The 22,090-nt window shown below is 45.5% G+C and overlaps 1 protein-coding gene across 7 annotated transcripts in view; it reads left to right on the top strand.

Annotated features, from left to right (window-relative positions):
* The window catches only part of MAP3K9 (mitogen-activated protein kinase kinase kinase 9), a 78,535-nt gene that overhangs the window by 46,391 nt on the left and 10,054 nt on the right, over window positions 1-22,090 (top strand). For all 7 annotated transcript variants that reach the window (XM_072963325.1, XM_072963326.1, XM_072963327.1 and 4 more), the window contains 4 exons: window positions 6,422-6,602; window positions 15,245-15,393; window positions 16,344-16,519; window positions 20,775-21,015. In XM_072963325.1, coding sequence (XP_072819426.1) covers window positions 6,422-6,602; window positions 15,245-15,393; window positions 16,344-16,519; window positions 20,775-21,015 — 747 coding nt within the window. The remainder of the gene's footprint in view (window positions 1-6,421; window positions 6,603-15,244; window positions 15,394-16,343; window positions 16,520-20,774; window positions 21,016-22,090) is intronic.

The following is a 22,090-nucleotide window of genomic DNA, read 5'->3' as shown; positions in this document are numbered from 1 at the left end:
ACTGATCAGGGTGGCGGTTGCTGAAAGTTGGGGTGACTGTGGCAATTTCTCAGAATAAGACAACCATGAAGTTTGCCACATCAGTTGATGTTTCTTTTCACAGACAATTTGTCTGTAGCATGCAGTGCTTTTTGGTATCATTTTACCCGCAGTAGAACTCCTTTGAAATTGGAATCAGTCCTCTCAAACCCTCCAGCTGCTTTATCAACTGAGTTTATGTAACATTCTGAATCTTTTGTCATTTCAGCAGTCTTTGCCAGGAGTAGATACCATCTCCAGAAACCACTGTCTTTGCTCATCCATTAAGAAGCAACTCTTCATTTGCTAAAGTTGTGTCATGAGACCACAGCAGTCTACCCACGTCCTTAGGCTCCACTTCTAATTCTAGTTGCTGTTTCCACCACATCTGTAGTTGCCTCCTCCATTCAAGTCTTGAACTGTGCAAAGTCATCCGTGAGGATTGGAACCAACTTCTTTTAGACTCCTGTTAACATTGATATTTTGAACATTGTGGATGTTCTTAATGGCATCTGGAATGGTGAAGCCTTTCCAGAAGGTTTTTAATTGACTTTGCTCAGATTCATCAGAGAAGTCACTATCTATGGCAGCTACAGCCTTAAGAAATGTGTTTCTTAAATAGTAAGACTTGAAAGTTGAAGTTGCTCCTTGGTCTGCAGAATGGATGTTGTGTTATAAACATGAAAACAACATTCATCTCATTGTACATCTCCATCAGAGCTCTCGGGTGACCAGGTACATTGTCAATGAGCAGTAATATTTTGAAAGCAATCTTTTTTCTGAGCAGTAGATCTCAACAGTGGGTTTTAAATATTCAGTAAACCATGTTATGAACAGACGCGTTGTCATCCAGGCTTTGTTATTCTGTTTAGAGAGCACAGGCAGAGTAGCTTTAGCATTATTCCTAAGGGCCCTAGGATTTTGGTGGTGGTAAATGAGCACTGGCTTCAACTTCAAGTCACCAGCTGCATTAGCCCCTAACGAAGGAATTAGCCTGCCTTTTGAAGCTTTAAAGTGAGGCATTGACTTCTCTCTAGCTACTAAAGTCCTAGGTGGCATATTCTTCCAATAGAAGGCATCTTCTTCCAATAGAAGGCTGTTTCGTCTACACTGAAAATCTGTTTACTGTAGCCCTTTCATGAATGATCTTAGCCAGACCTTCTGGATAACTTGCAGCTTCTACATCAAAACTTGCTAGCTCACCTTGCACTTTTATGTGATGGAGATGACTTCTTTCCTTAAACCTCATGAACCAACCTCTGCTAGCTTCAGAGTGTTTTTCTGCAGCTCCCTCACCTCTCTCAGCCTTCATAGATTTGAAGAGAGTAGGGCCTCGCTCTGGATTAGGCTTTGGCTTAAGGGAATGTTGTGGCTGTTTGATCTTCTATCCAGAGCACTGAAACTCTCCATATCAGCAGTAAGGCTGTTTTGCCTTATTGTTTGTGTGTTCACTGGAGGAGCACTTTTAATTTCCTTCAAGAACTTTTCCTTTGCATTCACAACTTGGCTAACTGGTACAGAAGGCTTAGCTTTTGGCCTGTCTCTGCTTTTGACATGCCTTCCTCACTAAGATGGATCATTTCTAGCTTTTGATTTAAAGTGAGAGAATTCTGCTGGAACACTCAGAGGCCATTTTAGGGTTATTAATTGGCCTAATTCCAATATCATTGTGTCTCAGGGGATAGGGAGGCCCAAGGAGAGGGAGAGAGAACAGGTCAGCAGAGCAGTCAGAACACACACATTTACCAGCTGAGTTCACCGTCTTACATGGGCATGGTTCGTGGCCCCCCAGAACAACTGACAGTTAACATCAAGGATCGCTGATCACAGATCACCATAGCAAACATAATAATAATGAAAAAGAGAATTACCAGATGTGACACAGAGACAGGAAGTGAGCAAACGCTGTTAGAAAAATAGCACCAATAGACTTGCTCAATACGAGGTTGCCACAAACTTTCAATTTGTATTAAAAAAAAAAAAGCAATATAGGCAAAACATAATAAAGTGAAGTGTGATAAAACGAGGTATGCCTGCATGTAGTGAGTGATCAATAATGGGCAGCTCTCATTATTAATTAATCAACCATTCTATTTATTTACACAGTAAAAATTTACTACATGGTTATTATATGTCAGGGACTGCCAGGGTTCTCAAGAGCCCCAAGGTTTCCATTTACGTACGAGACACTTAATCATAATAGTAGTAATGACAGCTGTAATGTCCTGAGTGCCTGTGTGTGTCAGGCACTGTGCTGGGTGCTTCATTATTGGATCACCTTTCAACTTTGTCCCCATTTTATAGAAATGGGAATAGAGATGCAGAGTTTATGAAACTTGCCCAGGCTCACGTGGAAAGTGTCCTGCCTGGTATTTATAGATAGTCTGCCCTTTGTTTCCCTGTTCCTTACTGACTTTTGTTATATCCCAGACTGAGCTTGGCTTCCTTGAATGGGCTTTGTCTCTTAACTTCTCTGTCAGGGGCACCACCATTCTACTTGTCACCCTTGTGTGAAAGGCGGGAGATATCTTCCTTCTCTGTTGAAGCCCGTATATCTGGCTAATCACTAGCTTTTTAGTTCAAATGCATCTTTTCCTCTCTGTTCTTCTTATCCTGGCAAGGCCCCCCTTGACTTGGGTTTGTTATTTTTCAGCATTTGTTCCACTCCGCACCCCCACATGAGAGGGGAGGTCTACACAGTACACTTTCATAGACTTCCCCAGATTTTGAGACAACATCCTTAAGTTTTCTAAGAAGTAAAGCATCATAGTTTGTTATCACTGCAGTTCTTTGTTAGTGGTAGAAGCTTAGAATGGGTTCACGGCAGTGGGTACAGATAAGCAAGCTACTGTGAATATAACCTTTCTCTCCTACCTCAGAGAACTTGTCTGGAAAGAACTGTGCTCCATTCTGTTTTAAAAAGTAAAGCCTTCCCCTTTAACAAACAGGGCAGATTGGATATCCACATGCAAAAGAATAATGTTGGGCCCCTGTCTCGTACTTTGATATACAAAATTTAAGAATGGAAAATGACTTAAATATGAGAGCTGAAACCATAATACTCTTAGAAGAAAACAGAGGCAAATCGTCATGAACTTAGATTTGGCAGTTCTTTGAAATTACATCAAAAGTGTGAGCAACAAAAAGAAAAATAAAGTGGACTTCATCTAAATTAGAAACTTTTGTGCATCAAAGGCCATTATCGAGTAAGTAAAAAGACAGTCTACAGAGAGGGGAAAATATTTGCGAATCACATATTTGAAAGAACTCATAACTCGGCAGCAAAATGACAACAGACATTTCTCCAGAGATTCATACAAAGACCAACAAACAAGTGAAAAGATGCTCAACTCTTTAGTCTTTAGGGAAATGCAAATCAAGGCCACACGAAGATACCACTTCACATCTACTAAAATGTCTATAAGAAGAAGAAAAAGGAAAATAATATGGTGAGGTTATGGAGAAATTGGAATGTAAAGCAGTTCAGCTGCTGTGGAAAATAGTTTGGTGATTCCTCAAAAATTTCAACGTAGAATTACCGTATAACCTAGTAATTCCACTCCCAGGTGTACATCCTAGGGAACTGAAAACAGGTACTCAAACAGATGTATGTGCACACGTGCTCACAGCAGCAGATGCACGATAACCAACGGGTGGAAACAACTCAAATGTCTGTCAGTGGATAGAGGGGAAAACACATTGTGGTATATACATACCATGGACTATCATTCAGTCTCAAAAAGGAATAGAGTACTGGTATGAGCGACAGTGTGGATGAACCTTGGAATCACTGTGCGGAGTGAAATAGCCAGATGTGACACATATTGTATGAGTCCATTTACATGAAATACCCAGAACAGGTAAATCGGTAGAGATAGAAAGCCAACCGGTGGTTGCCAGAGGCTGGAAAGAGGGGGAGAAGGGGAATAATTGCTTAATGGGTGTGGCGTTTCCTTTTGGGGGGTGATGAAGATGTTTTGGCACTAGATAGAGGTGGTGGTTGTACAACACTGTGAGTGCTAAGTGCTGTTGATTTGTTCACTTCAAAATGGTTCATTCTGTGTTACGTGAATTTCATCTCAATTGAAAAATTCTGAAAAAATGTGTTGCTTCACTTGTTAATAGTAATACATCCTTGGGAGATACCAGGGTACCAGTATTTCAGGACACTGTTCTTGAGACTCATTGCCTGTAACCGTCTGCCAGGATGACTAGCTGCCAGGATTACACCCTCTCCTCTTTGCTCAGGGCAGGACCCCTAGGCCAGGGATTTCTAACTCAGAAACCCTCAGGGGCCCAGCCTGTTGGAATGAGATCAGCTGGATGCCAGGCAGCAGGGAGTAGTGGAGACTGGGTAGAACTAGGCTGGACCTGCCCTGTGTAAAGGCATTCTAATGTAGACAGACTGCCCTGAGCTGATCCTTGCCCCACCTCCATCTTTCTGCCATCCCTCTTAAGCCATCTGACAGACTAATAATGTATTTTAAAGATCATCTTCATCCTGCCATTCCACTTCTAAATACCAGTTTCCTCTAAGAGAAACTTCTGTGTCTTCCCTTCCCAGCAGAGACTCTGAGAAGGCTCAGCTGGATGCATACAGCATCGTTAGAGTGGTGTCCTCTTCCCACTGCACCCTGTCCCAGCCACCTGGAGGTCTGGAGTGACGGGGCTGAACCCCACTGGAGGTGTAAGGGGAAGGGCTCCCTCTGAATCTCCCGTTTAAGGGCGGCTTGGTTGCCCTGGCTGCAGAGGGAATAGGGGGTTCCTGTGGCGCCACTTTCCCGGCAGTCCCAGTGTGTCTTCGTCTATTCTCTGCCCGCAGTGGAGGGGAGAGAGACACAGAAGTATCTGGCAAGATTTTTGTTATTAGATGAGATGTAGAAAGTTGGGTTTTTTGGTTTTTAATCTGCCCAAACATTCAGAGGCCTGGGCCCATTCAGAGGGGTGTCGGCGAAGTGGGGAGAGGGTGTGGAGGAAGCAGGCTTAGTCCACTGGATCTGGGGAGCAGCTGGCACTTTTCTGCTTCCAGCCCTGTAGTTGTTTGCAGTCCCTCTTTATGCTGGCTTTCTGGGAAGCACGCAGGACAGAGAGGTCTGTGGCCCAGGTCCTTTCATTATGTAACAGTTCAGGGGATATTTGCTGGGGCGGGGTCTGGGGGCAGGAGGAGAGTACAGTTGTGTGACTTGAGGGACCTGCCTTAGGCTCTTGCCCTAAAATCTGCCTCCCCACTCCCGCTCTCCCTGTTTAGACCTACACAGCGGAGAGAGCCTTCCTCCATTCCCTGAAATCCTGTGTTCACAGCTGTGAATCTCAGGTGGCTCAGTGTCTGGCCCACGAGCGGACGTGCCGGCACAGGGCCTTTGGAACCGTCCGACTTGTGAGCACGGAGGCTTGGTTCCCACGTGCCCTGGGAGCTTGCTTGCTGCCCACTCAGGCAGGGTTCCGGGGCTTAGCTTACAGCGCTGTAGTCGGTGAGCATTTCTGCGCTTTTGAGGGAGACTGGCTCCCACCAGGGCACCCTTATTGCCGGAACCGTCATGTGGGCGAGGTGGCTGCCTCACCTGCTGTCCTGGGAGAGCCAGGATGGCTCCCACACTGCAGAGCTTCGGCGCTGGAACGTAGGGTTCTGGGCCCAGAGTGTGACGAGTTTGGTGTGCTGCGTCCTCCTTCCCAGGCCACGTTCACAGAACATGGTGAGCACCTACGTGCATGTGCCCTGTGACCTCCCAGCCTGTCAGCCATTCTCAACGAGTGGCAGCGAGTTCCTGGATTAAGGGGAAATCTCTGTGCCCCAAAGACATGCTTTCTTGGAACTTTAAATAAAGCAACTTGGAGAGGTTCATGGAAACTGTCCAGACACTGCCAACAGACACAGGCACTATTGGTGCAAGTACAGCGTGCACCTCCATTCTCTGTGGTCTGAGCGGTTAGAGCCCAGGGGCGCCTGGAAGACAGGAAGCCCCAGCAGCCGCTCCTCAGAAGAGTCAGCTGTGACGCCACAGCTCTTCCTGCGCAGGCTGCGAGTGGGCCACGTGGCGTCATGGTAACAGAAGGCTCTTGAGTCAGACTGCCTGGGTTTGGGTCCAGCTTCTTAGTTGAGTGTCCTTGGAAGATGTATTTCGTGATACTGTATCTCCATTTCCTCATCTGTAAACAGGGATGGCAATGGTACCCACCTTGTAAAGTGGTTGTGAGGGTTAAAGATAATGCCTGTAAAATACTCGGCACAAAGATGGGTGCTTCATGGGTGTTGGAGGATGATGGCTCCCTCTGTCCACGCATGGTCGCCATGGGGTGGAGCCCGCAGGAGAGGACGAGAGGATGGCAGGAGGGCTCTGTGTCTGGTGGTCTCCCTGTGATTAACGCAGACTCTGGTTTCTTCTGTATTCCTTTCCTTGCCCAGTATTGATCCTCCAGAAGGTGGAGAACGGAGACCTCAGCAACAAGATTCTCAAGATCACCGACTTTGGGCTGGCTCGGGAATGGCACCGAACCACCAAGATGAGCGCGGCAGGGACGTATGCTTGGATGGCACCCGAAGTCATTCGTGCCTCCATGTTTTCCAAAGGCAGCGACGTGTGGAGGTAAGGTCCAAAGGCGCAGGGTCAGCGTCCCTCAACCCTATTTTGGCTGCACAGATGCTTCAAGACTTGGAGTACAGAGTTTGCACGGAATCCCAGGCACCCCAAGTAGGTCTACGTGACCCTTCAGAGCAATCTACACTCTTTCCCACATTGCCAAAAGACAGTTTCTAATGTCTTCAACTACCACAAGTCCCTCCAGTGCTGTGGCAGATACCACCTCTGTGTGGGCCCCTTTGTGTAGGTGATTGCTCCCTAGGAAAGACCATTGGGTTCTAGGGGCAATGTGTACTGACCTGTAGGGTGGGGAGGGTACCCAGTCACTCCTGGAGACCTTCCCCAAGGTCACCCTGGCTTTCTTAGCAACAGTGGCTGTTACCGCTGGGCTTGTTCTCCCTAGAAGTGCTTCAGCTGGTGATTATTCTTTGTGCTGTCTCTTTTTTCTTGATGGGCTGAAAATTACCCTTTCCAGTTATCCAGGTAAGCTTTTAGTCAAGGCTCCATCTTATCTGTTGAACATTGATATAGAAATGGGAAAGATAGGGCTCAAGCATGCACCCAGAACTGCAGAGTCAAAGATTAGACCAACCATCCCCTTAGTAAACGTCAGCCCAAGAGGTCCCGAGGACATGCATCTGAAAATCCTGTTCCCACTGATGGGAGGATGGGCATCTACAGAGGACGCATCCCATGGCTGCGGGACAGTAGCATCGCCTTGGTATACAGAAGACAGGCCTGGAGATTATTGTTGTATTTCATCTATGAAGTGGCTGCTTCCTCCATGTGTTGTAAAGTGAGCTTGTGTATGTGTGTATTTTAAATAACAGCTTTATTGAGATATTATTCATATACCATAAAGGTCACCTTTTAAAATGTATAAGCCAACGGTTTGTGGTAAAGTTACAAAATTTTACACTAATCATTGTTGTTACTAGTTTCTTAAGGCAGCTGTAACGAATTACCATAAACCTCGTGGCTTAAAACAATGGAGATGTGCAGTCCAGAGGCCAGAAGTCTGAAACAGGTGTCGGCAGGGCCGCGTTCCCTCCAGAGGCTCAAGGGCAGGTTCTCGTCCAAATAAGGAGTCAGGGTATTAGGAGATGGACATACCTCTTCAGGGCCACCATTCAACCCATGACAACCACTAGCGATTTCCAGAATATTTTTATCACCCAACAAACTCCCAATACCTATCAGCAGTCATTCCCCAGTACCCTCTACCCTTACTGCTACCCCTGCAAAACCACTAATTTACTTTCTGTCTCTATAGATTTGCCTATTCTGGACATTTCATGTAAATGGAATTATGCATACAGTATATGGTCTTGTGTGACTGGCTTCTTTCATTCAGCGTAATGATTTCAAGGCTTACGTATGTTGTGGCATATGCCAGAACTTCGTTTTTTTAAATAGCTGAATAATATTCGATTGTATGGATGTACCACAATTTGTCTATCCATTCATTAGGTGATGGAAGTTTAGGTTGTTTCCCTTTTTGTCTAACGTGAATAATGCTGCTATGGACCAGTATTTTTGTGAACAGATGTTTTCAGTTCTCTTGGGTATATACCTAGGAGTGAAAATTCTGAGTCATATAGTAGTTCTGTATTTAACCTTTTGAGGAACTGCCAAACAGTCTTTTACCACAGCCATGCCATTTTACATTACCATTTGCAATGCATGAGGGTTCCAGTTTCTCCACATCTTCTCAACACTTGTTATTTTTGACTATAGCCATCCTAGTGGATGTGAAGTGGTATCTCATTGTGGTTTTGATTTGTATTTCCCTAATGACTAATGATGTTGAGCATCTTTTCATGTGCTTATTGGCCATTTGTATATCTTCTCTGAACAAATGTTTATTCAAATCTTTTGCCATTTTAAAAATTGGATTGTATATCCTTCCATTTGTACACTGGAAGAGTTCTTTATATATTCTGGATACAGGTCCCTTATCAGCTGTATGATTTGCAAATATTTTCTCCCATTCTGTGGGTTTTCTTTTTACTTTCTTGATGGTAAGCTTTGAAACACAAGCATCTTTAATTTTGTTGAAGTCCAGTTTATCTGTTTTTTCTTAGATTGCTTGTGCTTTGGTTGCCATATCCAAGAAACCAAGGTTGTAAAGTTTTATACCTGTGTTTTCTTCTAAGAGTTTTGTAATTTTAGCTCTTATATATAGGTCTTTGTTCCATTTTGATTTAATCTTTGTGGTCGGAGGTAGGGGTCCAACTTCATTCTTTTGCATGTGGCTCTCTAATTGCCCCTGTACCATTTGTTTAAAAGGCTATTTTTTTCCTCATTGAATTGTCTCAGCACCCTTGTCAGAAAGCAGATTACCTCAAATGTGAGGGTTTATTTCTGGACTCTCAATTCTACTCCATTGATCCATGTGTCTACTCTAATGCCAGCACCACCTGTTTTAAGAACCTTAGCGTTGTGTTAAGTTTGAAATTAGGACGTGTGAATCTTCCAATTTTATTCTTTTTCAAGATGATTTTGGCTATTCTGGGTCTCTCGAATTTCCATATGAATTTTAAGGTCATTTTGTCAATTTCTGAAAAATAGGCAGCTGGGATTTTGATAGGGATTGTGTTAAATCTATCAGTCACTTTGGGAAATACTGCTATCTAAATAGTAAATCTTCCAATCCATGAACATGGGATATCTTTCTATTTATTTAGACCTCCTTTAATTTCTTTCAGTGATGTTTTGTTACTTCTGTATGTTGAATCTTATTTCACCACACATTAATTACAGGGTGAAGTAGCTATTGTCAAGAAAAGGGTTTCCTTTCCTTAAGATATCTGACCCACTCTCCTTAGGTTGAGCTGTATACTTGCATCTGACTGCTTTTGACCCACAAAAACAGTAATTTCATACACCTCAACATAACACTATCATTGCTTGACTGTAGGCTAATGAGATTAGTTAATATAGTAATTAAGCTAAGCTGCTGTTACAAAGAGACCTACAGATGGTAGAAGTGTATTTCTTTTTCAAGGAGCAGTCCAGCCTGTGCAGGCTGGTGGGGCAGCTCTGCAACGTGAGATCATTCAGGAACTCAGATTCTTACAGGGCTCCTCAGCATATGGTTCTGTCCAGATGGCTACATCTGAGTGACAGTTACTTTTGCAGAAGTATTATAATTATACTCTACAGAAAATGGGGGGAAGATAGCTTATCCACGGCAAGCAGCTTGTCTTTAATTTGGAGATGACTACAAAAGTAGATATTATTATTTTCATTTTACAGATGAGGTAACTGAGGCTTAGATGATTTAAGCCAGTTGTTTCGGTTCACCCAGGTGTTAGAAGTAAAGCTGTGACTTGAACTAAATATGTATCCCTTGAAACTGCTTTGTAGCCGTGTCACCATCTATATACTTTTTTTTAAATCGAAGTTTAGTTGATTTCAATGTTGTGTCCATTTCTGGTTTACAGCATATTGATTCAGTTACACATATATATACAAATATTCTTTGTATTCTTTTTCATTATAGGTTATTGTAAGATTGAATATAGTTCCTTGTGCTAAACAGTAGGATCTTGTTGTTTATTTTATATGTAGTAGTTAGTATCCGCAAATCCCAGACGCCTAATTTATCCCCCTACTCTGCCTTTGCCCCTCTGGTAACCATAAGTTTGTTTTCTATGTCTGAGAGTCTGTTCCTGTTTTGTAAATAAGGTCACTTGTGTGTGCCGTTTTTTTTAGGTTCTACATATAAGCAATATCATATGGTGTTTGTATTTCTCTGACTTACTTCACTTAGTATGATAATCTCTAGTTTCATCTATGTTGCTGCAAATGGCATTATTTCATTCTTTCTGGTGGCTGAATAATATTCCAGTGTGTGTGTGTGTGTGTGTGTGTACCACATCTTCTTTATCATTCATCTGTTGATGGACATTTAGGTTGCTTTCATGTCTTGGCTACTGTACATGGTGCTGCTGTGGACATTGGGGTCATGTGTCTTTTTGAATTAAGAGTTTTCTCCAGATCGCCTGTATACTCTTATTCCTGTACTTTGGGCACCCTCTTCCAGAGTGATTGGCCCATCATGTTGGGGACCCAGCTGGACATCCCAGAAAGGACCAAAACATGCCTAGGAACTTGCAGCAAAGCTGGTTCCCAAATTGACTTGTTAATTCATTTACTCCTGCAAGAACTGTTTGTTGAATACTTACTTACTCTGTGTTGTGGGCTCATTGTCCACTGCACAACAGAAAGGCCAAACACCAAGGCAACAGTCTCCTGCAGAAAGAAAAAGGATTCATTGCAGGGCAGCCAAGTAAGGGGTCAGGAAGCGAGGCTTAGGTCTGTCTCCTCAGTCTATCGCTGTTGAGTGGGATATTTACTGTGGAAGTATGGAATAAGAGGGGGAGTGGGCTGGGAAACGTTTGGTGGAAAGTAAGTTTTAAGTTTCCGGAGTGCTCTGTGTAGGCCCGGCTGTTCATCATGCCACTGCATGCGCCCTACAGGGGCCGTCAGCAGGTTGTTCCATATCTGCCGGTTCCCTGGTGTTCTGCAAAACAAGCTTGGTGTTCTCCACAGATCATTTCATTTCTATCTTCCTTCTACCTTATGGGCCCTGATGTGTAAAGCACAGAGGTGGTTTCAGTGTCAGGTACTGGGCTAAGCCTGAGCCCCCCCCAACCCGGAACTCATCCAGGGCCTCGGGCCTCTGGGCCTCTGCTCTTGCGGGGTGCCCAGGGCCAGCTGAGTCTGACTGACTGTTCTTCTCTGGGCCGCCTCCATCCATGCTGTGATAGAGGCAGGGTGGGAATGGCCCAGATCCTCAACGACAGAGCTTCCCAGTCTGCTTGGATTTCAGACCGCCTCAGGGGGAGCCTTCCTTTCCCTTGGGTTGTGCTGTGTTGTGCGTGTGCAGGGAGAGCCGTGGTCACAGCCAGAGGCCGTCGTGCTGTAGTGGCTTCCTGCCTGTTGTGTGTGGGTCGAGGTGGAGGCATTTGCATTTTGAATGTAGCACAGCAAGAACGTATTGCCATGTGAATAGGTATTTATTATGTCAGTAAATACATTAATGTACATATTACATAAATAAGTTAATAAATATATCATCATCAGAAAAGCCATCCTGGTCCAGCACAGGCACAGAATTGCTGTGCCTTCAGTTGGAAAGAGTTGCTATTCATTCTCATGTTTTTCTTGACTTTGAAAATTAAAAACTACCCCTCCCCCACCTCTGACATTACCAGCCGGTGGAGAGGATCAGTGCACCTCTGGGGGTGGTTAATTATTGACACAGGGTTTGGGGTTAGGCCGTGAGGACTTGGGAAATCACTGGCAGCACTGCGGGAGCCGCTGGTCCCCTCCCAGGCAGGGTGGCCACATGGTAAGGACTCCGAGGCAGTTTTAGCTGAGCTGGTACTTTGGAGCTGTTTGTAAACAGTCTTGAACCAGGAAGGCAAGAAAGTAGGCTAAACCCAAGGTAAATCATGCGGACTTCGACTGTCCCCCTCTCCCTGGGGCTCAGACCCATCTAATGTGTATTTCTCCAGCCCTGTTTTTGGACTCTGTTCTGCCAAAGGGACACCAAGCCTCCATTTACATCACCCACCTTGTGTTATAAAAATCCAGAGGAACGTTGGCAAAGGAACACCTTGGCTGTTTAGTCATCCCGAGAAAGGCTTCTTCCCTGAGTGCCAGCCCTCCACGGGGCCCTCACCACACACGTTCTCATTTCAGCCCTTTCCAAGGGGAAGCTCACAGTGTTTACCAGCCAGAGGTGGCAGTTTCAGGATGAAGAGTAGTTACTGTTGTTCATTCCTGCAACTAACTGTTCCGTGAGGTAGGGGTTGCGGTCTCTGCTGCACAGATGAGGAAACTGAGGTTTGGAGAGGCAAACTTGCTTTCCTGGGGTCACGCAGCTGTAAGGGGTAAAGCAGGCATTTGACTCAAATCTGAGTCTTTCTTGAGCAGCAGTCCTCCCGCTGCCCTTTGCTGTTGAGCCCTTCAAACAGAGTGGAATGCCCTGAGCCAAAGAACACGCCAGGGGAGAGCGGAGCTGGGAGCAGAAGGTCCCCTGGCTCCTCCCCCTTCCAGGTGGCCTGAGACATCTCCACTGCCTGGGGCTCCGCGTGAAAACCATCACAGACAGCTGCCTTGTACAGGGAAGTACATCCAACACCTTGTAAGAACCTATAATGAAAGAGAATTTGGGAAAGAATGTATACTCATGTATAACCAAATCACTGTGGAGCACACCAGAAACTAACACAATGTTATAAATCAGCTGCACTTCAATAAAAATAAGAAAAAAGAGAAAACCATCACAGAGGGGACACGAGGACACAAACAGGTCACGTGTCTGCACCTTTGAAAACACCTTGTCTTACCAGGCAGTGAGGCTTGGGACACTGGCTGTCTCTTCCTGGCTGGAAGAAAGGGGTTTGGGGAACCTTGGGGTTTTGTGCCTCGGGCTGGGGGTGGGCACTAATGCCACGAGCAGGTGACTGAAGATGGGAGTTGCTCTAACCTGGAGTCGAGTCAGCAGCGCTGAGAGCTCTTACAGCTCACTGGGCGGAAGCTACCCAGCACAACCGCTGTCTGGACAAGTGACGTTAAAGGTTTGGCAGGAGGTGTCCTGGCGCAGTTATCTGGGGCTTACTCTTGGGTACCCAGTGCAGCTCGCAGGACCGTTTAACTGTGCACTCACTCCTCTGCCCACCCACCATCTCATTCACTGGATGAGGACCTACACCACCAGAGCCTGGGCAAGGCCTGAGAATGCAAAGATTAAAAGCTACTGCCCTTTGGGAGCCCATGGGCCAGTAAACAAACAACTAGGATACACGGCAGCCCAAACGAGGGCTTAGTAACACGTGGGGGTGTGAGGGAAGGCTTCCTAAAGTGTCTAGTCGTTCCTGTCAGCCTCAGACTAACATCCAGCTTCTTGTCATGACAAGACCTGCAACTGCCAGTCTACCACGCTGGGCTTTTTTTTTTTTTTTTCCTGTCAAAATACATAAAGAAAATGGTAGTATTTGGAGGGCTCACTGGGGGAGGGCCATTGTCCAAGGAGACAGGCGAGTCCACACTGAGGGTCTATGTGTAGAGACTCCTGGGATGCCCTGTCATGTCGGTGGGCACATTCCTCTCCTTTGTGTCTGCTCAGCCCTGTCCCTGGAGCGCTGGCCCTTCTCTCACTCAGCAGTCACGGTTTTGCTCAGCGTTTAGCTGCCCCCTGCCCCCATCCTGGTCTGGTCTATGTGCCCCTCCTCGGTGCCCCGTAGTGTCTCTGTTGTGACTCCTCTCTCCAAATTCTAACTGATGCTTTTTCTATTCCTTCCACTCATCTCTTTTTGGATAAGGTCTGTGTCTTTTATCCTGTATCCCAGTGGTTGGCATTGAGTCTGACGCATAGTAAATATTTGGTAGTTGTTTAAAATGAATGAATAAATAGTGGTGCATTTGAATCAGATCTTGAAAGAGGATTATAGTTTGCCAGCAGAGAAATGATAGAAGGGCATTCTAGAGGGAAAGAATTGAGAATTGGTTCAGGTCCATGATGATTTACTCTGTATATGCCCTTAATACATGTTGCTGAACCTATTTAAAACTTGCTTTCCTCGTCTGCAGAATGATGATAATACTTGTCTTGCAGGGTTTTTGTGGGGATTCAAGATGATGTTTGCAAGTATCTTAGCATGCTGCACATACAAGGTGCCGTAATAAAATAGTTACTGAGTGTTAAAACTAATATGTCTTCTTGTTGGTTGTAAACTATGGATAAGTATTACCAAAATGTTGAGGTTTGTGTTGAAAATGTAAGGAGAGCCACTCTTCCATCAGTTCATGGCCTTATGATTACTGGTCCTGACTTATTCCTAGAAGGAGTCAGCGCTACATGAGTTTGCCTGGTTCTAATTTTGAATTTGTAGAATAGTTATTCCACTAAGCTTTGTACTCCCCATTCTCTGCCTCAGGACATGTGAGAACTTCTTCATGTGGACTTGAAAGATCGGGCAATGACTCTGAAGCCCTCACAGCCAGCCAATGGGCCGTTCTGTCCATCAATACACCCTTGTGAAATTTTCCCTTTTGAATTAGACAGAGGTCACCATGAAGGATGCACTCATGCTGATCGGGGGCAGGAATCTGCTGAACCGAACAGGTGTTGAAAGAGATCTTTCACAGGAGCAAAATCTGTTTGTCCTAGGTGGTCATCTCTCTGCTCTCCTAAAGCTAAAAGAATGTGTCTGTAGCTGCAGCTGAAGTTTTCTTGAAGCAGGAAAAGCATGTCCCTGGGAGGCTGCCTCTTCTCCCAGCTCATTACATTCACAACAGCAACAACGAAATCGCTGTGTCCGTCAAGCACTAATTTAAATGCTAGAGTAGTGCATTTAATTTCTTACGACAACCTGGTGAGATGGCTCGAGTTACTTGAGCTTTGCAGGTGAGGAATTTGCGGAACAAGACTGAAACCCAGTGTGCTTGACTCTGGGGTTTTTGCTTACAGCCAGTAGACCTTATGGTCTCCCTTTTGTGTTACCTCAGTGCATCCGGTTTGTTAGTGTCCCTCCGTGTTGGAGAGGAGGTGGGATGCTCGTCAGAGCCTGACGAGCTGTTTGCATGAAGTTGCACCCATGGTTTGTCATGTGGCTTCTGTCTTCTTTCCTTAGCTACGGGGTGCTGCTCTGGGAGCTGCTGACCGGTGAGGTGCCCTTCCGAGGAATCGATGGCTTAGCAGTCGCTTATGGGGTGGCCATGAACAAGCTTGCCCTTCCCATTCCTTCCACGTGCCCGGAACCGTTTGCCAAACTCATGGAAGGTAAGTGACTCCCTGGCTGGAACAGGACTGGAGACTGTTTACCTTTGTGCCAGCAGTTGATAGGTTTCTGGCCAGTTCTGCAGGATCAGTAAATGGAAGAGGAGATGAAGTATTACTCACTCCGGGGGGAACCCCATGGGTGGCTGGAAAGAGCTGCTTTGAGACAGTGTCAGCCCCTGCAGCACTGATGTCCCAGATGTCGCTTCTGTTCATCTGTAGTGACCATAGAACTTACCCTAGTGACTGAAGCCTGCTGTCCAGAACTTCAGAATATTATTACTTAATACAAAGTAAGAAGGTAGAGCAGCTTTTATTTTGGGACCTCTGAGTGTCTTCCTTGTGGAAACGAAGAACATTTGAGAAGAAAGGAGTTCTAAAAGTCATCAAGTCAAACCCTGTCATTTTCTAAGTGAGGAATCCTAAGCTGTGAGTAGCTGAATGGATAGGTGGCTGTTCCTTTAGTTAGTGGCTGAGCTGAGAGCAGATAGAATTCACTTTTCTTGACTCCCACACCAGGGCTTTCTATCCTCACCTTCTCATCAGCCCGTTGAGGTGGGAAAGGGTAGCTCACTTATTTATGGGAAACTGCGGCCCAAGGTGTAGTTCCCCGTTGTCAGGGCTGGAATCACATAGCAGCTTGATAAACTGTGGTAGTTGTACTTGACGCGAGAAAACTCTCGGGACTTGCTTTTCTTGTGCTAACTGAATGGTCAGAATGGGACGGGTGCAGAACTGTTGTGTTTTGCTTCCAGTTTCACTCTGGATGGTTGTGATGCTGGGCAGCTTGCTTTATGTCCTGAGCCCCGTTTGGGGTTCCCTAAATCCCAGTCTGTGTTTCTAGAAGGAGAAATGAGAGGTGGTTTTCTGACAAACGAGGTCACGTCATCTCCTGAGTCTTACGTTTGCCTCTGTCTGTTCGCGCTTTCTCTTGACTCGTGTGTTCCGTGCAGATTGCTGGAATACCGACCCCCATTCACGACCATCTTTCACCAATATCCTGGACCAGCTGACTACCATAGAGGAGTCTGGTTTCTTTGAAATGCCCAAGGACTCCTTCCACTGCCTGCAGGATGACTGGAAACATGAGATTCAGGAGATGTTTGACCAACTCAGGGCCAAAGAAAAGGTAAGAAGGAGAAGCAGAAGGCACGCATTGAATCAGGGGAACTTCTCCACTGGGGCCTCTGGGCAGATTCCGACACAACTGCCTTTCTGTTTGGTTTGCGATAACAGGGTAGCTCTTTCCTTCCTGGCTTTACATGGAGAGTTCTCCAGGCCTCAGGTGTGACCTGAGATGATACAGAATTCTTTCTTTTTGGGAGGTGGCAGGACTATGTAGGGTGAGTCATGAGTCCAGAGCTCTCCTCACAGAGCGTCTGCTGGGCAAGTACCCTGAAAAGACTAGAGGGTGCTAGAAAGGGTCTTGGTTCTGCAGCGGACTTCTGGATGGGGGTTAACCTGATACAGGGATACTTCAGCCTTGAGAGCAGTTGTCAGAATATCCTGCCAGTGTCTTTTGGTATCAGAATCAGAAACAGCATATAGGCTAAAAATACCATGGGCCTGAAATTGTTTGGCATTTTTCATGTTTTTATGAAAAGGGCTCAAAGTCTAAACCAGCTGAGGAGGTCAGAGACTCGTAGCCCACTAGAGACCTGCCTTGTGGTTGGGTGACCAGCCCCCAGATGGCTCCTCTCTACACCCAGACTGTCCAGCTAACGGTCAGTGTCCACACAGATGAAGTGCAACAAAGCAGCTATGTCGCTTAAACTGCAGGGCCTGTAGCTAGAGGCGCGAGGGATGTCCATGGATATAGACCTGGTTCATTTCTTCCTTTCCTTCTCACTCCCCACTGTGGGAATTTGGGAAGCAACATGATAATACTGGCATCTAAAATTATCTTTATGACCTCCCACAATTAATATACATGATAATAGTAGTAGCTAAGACTGCCTTTATGGCTTCCCAGTTCTTTCACTTGGAGCTTCTGGTGAGACGTTTTCGTCCTTTTTATTCTGGAAGTCTTATGGTCCCTGCTACCAGCTTGTTTGGCAGGTGCTATTGTCTTTTTCATCTCAGAGGTGAGGGTCAGTGACTTGTCTAAAGTCACACAGCTAGTAAGTGAGAAAGCAGAATCTGGAATCAGAGTCTTCTGATTCCCAGACCATCTTATTTCCAGTATCATTGTTGTGTCCCTAAACAAATGACTTAAAAATCATATCTGGAGCTGACTGGAAAATGAAAGTCTTTTGATGCAACGCAGCAATCCTAAATCTGGTTCTGTTTGGCAAGTCAAGGATCACTTCTGCAGGGGAGTGGAATGCACTTATGACAGTTCTTCAGGGACCCAGCAGGAGAGGAGGTAGATCTGCACTGATCATTGGGTAGAATGATTAAAAGGGGCTATTCCTATTACTAATTCTAGTCCAACTAGAAAAACCCCAGAGTTCCTGGGTTTTTTTTTTTTTTAAGATTGCTAAATCACTGACTCTTGGCTATTTCTTTTGATTGATGAAATTATAAAGATACCAGCGAATAAGAAAAATGAAGATTGGATTTTGTCAGTAAGTAGTTACTAGGAAATGTCAAACTCATGCTCATAATAGCTAACATTGTAGAGCATGTACCATGTGCCATGCTCTGTTATAAGTAATTTGTATGAATTCTTATATAACCTTACATAATAAGATAATAATTATCTTACGTAATACAACCCTGTGATTTTGGCGCTGTTAACTCCATATTACATATGATGCCCCTCCATTATAAGGCTCGGAGTTGAGCAATAAGGGTAAGATGAATAATGAGCTTTCTCTCTGGAGAGCATCCTCATAAATCACTGTATGTGGAAGATACGGGTTGCATACTATGAAATTGATCCCTAACTGGATGTTTCACAAGAGGGGGATTTACCATGTTGGAGGGTCTTCCAGGTGTATGGTGTCATAGGCAAGTACTCCATAAATGTCCTGGTTCCCTGTGTGACACAGTTCATCCTTCAGGTTGGCTCAGCCTACTGCTTCTACGTATGTGATGGATTGGCCTCTGGGCTGGGGTTCGAGTTAACTTAGAGGAAGGAGCTTAGACCCAAGCCATTCCTCAGACACGAGCAGGCAGGAGCGAGGATGTAGGAAGGCTGAGATTAGCTTGAACTTTCCCACTTTCCCATTTAGCAGCAGAATTAACCAGCCAGGCATAGTTTTTCTAAATCTTCCGTGTGGTTTTATTCTCCTGCTGGTGAAAACAAAGCAGTAGGCCAGGGAAGCCAAGTACTTAAAGGGCACACAGGAATGAATCTCTTTGGGGCTTATTTCATCAAAGAAAGAAAAGTTCAAAAGTTCAAGCTCATTTCTCAGGCACTTGTGATGAATCTGTGTTCCCATAAAGAAGGATTGCATTTATCAAATTGTCTTCTTTCTCCTTCTTCCTTTCATTCATTGGCTCAGCAGTTATTCAGCAACTACCGAGCACCTACTGTGTACCAGGCAGCTTTCACGGTGCTAATCCTTTTCTCATTTCACTTCTTTCTATCACTTTCGTAGTTATTTTGATATTCTCTTGAGAATGACGAGCGAGTCAAATGAAAAACTGCTTTCGTCAGAATATTTTATTCTGAAGTGGGGGGTATAGCTCAGTGGTACAGTGAATGCCTAGCGTGCACGAGGTCCTGGGCCGCAGCACCTCCATTAAAAAAATAAGTTAAAAAAATTTTTTTAATGGTATTTTATTTCCATTTTATCTGTGTTCTGTCTTGGGCTCTCTCCCTGCTGTTGTGCTTCTCCGTATGTGTTCACTTACGTTTTTTCTAACTCGAGGTTCCATTTCTATGACATTTTGTTTTACTCCAGAATGACTTCCTAGAGCCGAGCGTTTCACTGAGAGTTTTAAGTTTTGACCACAGACGTGTTGCTCAGGTTGCTTTATTGAAAAAACTTCCCACTTTTTAGACGTGGTTCTCTCCGGTTACTGACGTGAAAGCGTCAAAAGTTCTGGTCCTCCTCTCCCACCCCACTTCAGTCCGAAGCCTCGGGGAACCAGGGGTAATGGTTTAGAGTCCAGGTTTGGTTTTTGTTTTGTTTTGTTTTGTTTAATTGGGGTATAGTCAGTTTACAATGTTGTGTCAATTTCTGGTGTACAGCATAATGTTTCCGTCTTACATATACATACATATGTTCCTTTTCATATTCATTACTACAAGATATTGAATATAGTTCCCTGTGTGTACAGTAGAAACTTTTTGTTTCTCTATTTTATATATAGTCATTAGTATCTGCAAATCTCAAACTCCCAATTTATCCCTTCCCACCCCCTTCCCTCCTGGTAACCATAAGTGTGTTTTCTACGTCTGTGAGGCTGTTTCTGTTTTCTAAATAAGTTCATTTGTGTCCCTTTTTTAGATTCCACATATGAGTGATATCATATGGTATTTTTCTCTCTCTTTCTGGCTTACTTAGAGTGACGCTCTCCAGATCTAGAGTCCAGGTTCTTAATTCTTATGCACATGCTTTGTTCTCTTTCCTGGGTTCTCTCGTTTCCTGATGCCATAGCCCCCGCCCCTTCCCAGGACCTTCATGCTGAGCTCACGTGCAGATTCATGCGGAAGGACCAAGGGCAGCAGGGAAGAGGTTCTGCCCACCTCGTGTGGTGCTGCTTCTAGAGCAGGTGCCTGGCAAAGACTTCAGGAAATGTTCTCTCTTCTCTTTGCTGTGCTTTCTCAATCCTTCCAGAGCAAATGGTTATCCTTTAAGAAGAAAGTTTAAACCACACGCCTCAGTGGATTCAGTCACCAAGTGAACAAAGAATTAGACGACATGCCTCACTAACCTTCTGAACAACCACCCTGGAAATATGTTTATTTTTATTTGAATGTTAGGTGATGTCTGGAGGGTGATTCATTTACAGCAGGCCCAATTTAAGCTAGATCACATTAAGTTGGCCCTGGGTTTCTTTTTTCTTCTTTTTTTTTTTAATCTCCTTTACGTAACAGGGGAAAAAATCAAAATAGAACCAAGACAGTAAAATATAAGTACACGATTCTGTTTTCACCCCAGACCCCCATCTTTTTCCTGGTCATAGGTAATCAATATATCAATAAATTTTAATCAGTAAATCAAGGGGCACTGGGGACTGTCAGCCCTTGTGGCTACTCCAGCTATATCCTCAGGATGGCTCTTCTGAGCCTTCCTTTCCTTACCGGTCAGGGTGGTCAGGTGTTCAATTGCCAGCTAACTGTTGAGCTCCCCCATCTCTGCCGGGGACTTGAAGTGGGGGGCATTGGAGGAGAGCTCTCCAGGTTGCCGGGGCACTGCCCCGCCTCCCCGGAGGCTAGCCCCCTTTGCACGGAGCGCCCCACTCCTCTCTGATGTTCCCCGTGCCGGCAGGAGCTCCGCACCTGGGAGGAGGAGCTGACACGGGCCGCGCTCCAGCAGAAGAACCAGGAGGAGCTGCTGCGGCGCCGGGAGCAAGAGCTGGCCGAGCGGGAGATCGACATCCTGGAACGTGAGCTCAACATCATCATCCACCAGCTGTGCCAGGAGAAGCCCCGGGTGAAGAAACGCAAGGGCAAGTTCAGGAAGAGCCGGCTGAAGCTCAAGGACGGAAACCGCATCAGCCTCCCTTCCGGTTGGTGGCCAGGGAGCTGCCGGGAGCGGGACGCGGGGCTGCTGGGCAGGGTTTGTGGGAACCAGGGCCCGAGCTTGGGAGCATGAGACGCTGGGTCTCAACGTGGAGCTTGTTGGAAACGGGCCATGGGAAGACTGGCCTGCCGGAAAGCTCCCCCATTCCAGGGGCATTTTGGAGCGAGACTGTACACATTGTGAAGGGAAGACAGTGACTGTGATGGACCCAACGGGCAGGCGCGGTCCAGGATGCTGGAAGCACGGTCATCACGCAGGCACATCTCACTTTAGGCAAACCTGGAGAAGGAAGCATGTATTTGGGAGGGAAAAAATCCCAGGGTGTGTTGTGGGTGTGTGTGACAAGAGAGCTCTTGGCTCCGCAAAATAATTCATCTCAGGATTTCTTTAAATCATTAGTTTTCTGTGTGCAGTTGAGATTAAGATTAATGTTTAAGAACTTGATTTACACATAACCTTTCCAAAAGATAGCTAAACAGAGGTACATTTGTGGTCTGGACAGCCTTGGGAAAATGCAAAGAATGGGAATGCACGAGTTAGAATCTCTGTGGGGTGTAATGTACCCGTGGAGGGAGGGGAGTACTCAAGTGTGTGTTTATGGAGATAAAAAAGTTCATTGTGTTCTGAGTTTGTAAGGCCCCAGGAAGCAAGCTTATTAGAAGTGTGGGGAACCAAGGGAAAGCGGCTTAGTAGGAGCAGTAGTGGATGGTTTTAAGCACTAGAATGGTGGATTAGGTACAGACGGGGGAATTCATTTAGTGTAATTCAGTGAATGTGTTCCTATTGGTGCACAGTTTTTTCTTTTCAGACAACACAGTCTGTAAGTGCCCCTTGAGCACCTAGGACGTGCCAGCACCTTGCTGTATGTGGGGGAAGCAGACAGAAAAGCTGGAATGCCCACCTTCAGGGAGATCGCAGTCTAGTTGGGGGACCTAGGTGCAAACATGCAGCGTTTATCATACTCCTTTGACAGACAAGGAGAATGAAACTCGGAAACTCAGAGCTGGGCGTTTTACATTCCTTATACTACCCTGGAAGTGCCTTTGGGACAAGTCAGGATT

This window comes from Vicugna pacos, chromosome 6 (assembly GCF_048564905.1).
Source record: "Vicugna pacos chromosome 6, VicPac4, whole genome shotgun sequence".
Taxonomy (NCBI): Eukaryota; Metazoa; Chordata; class Mammalia; order Artiodactyla; family Camelidae; genus Vicugna; species Vicugna pacos.
This window is presented reverse-complemented; position numbering and strand designations above follow the sequence as displayed.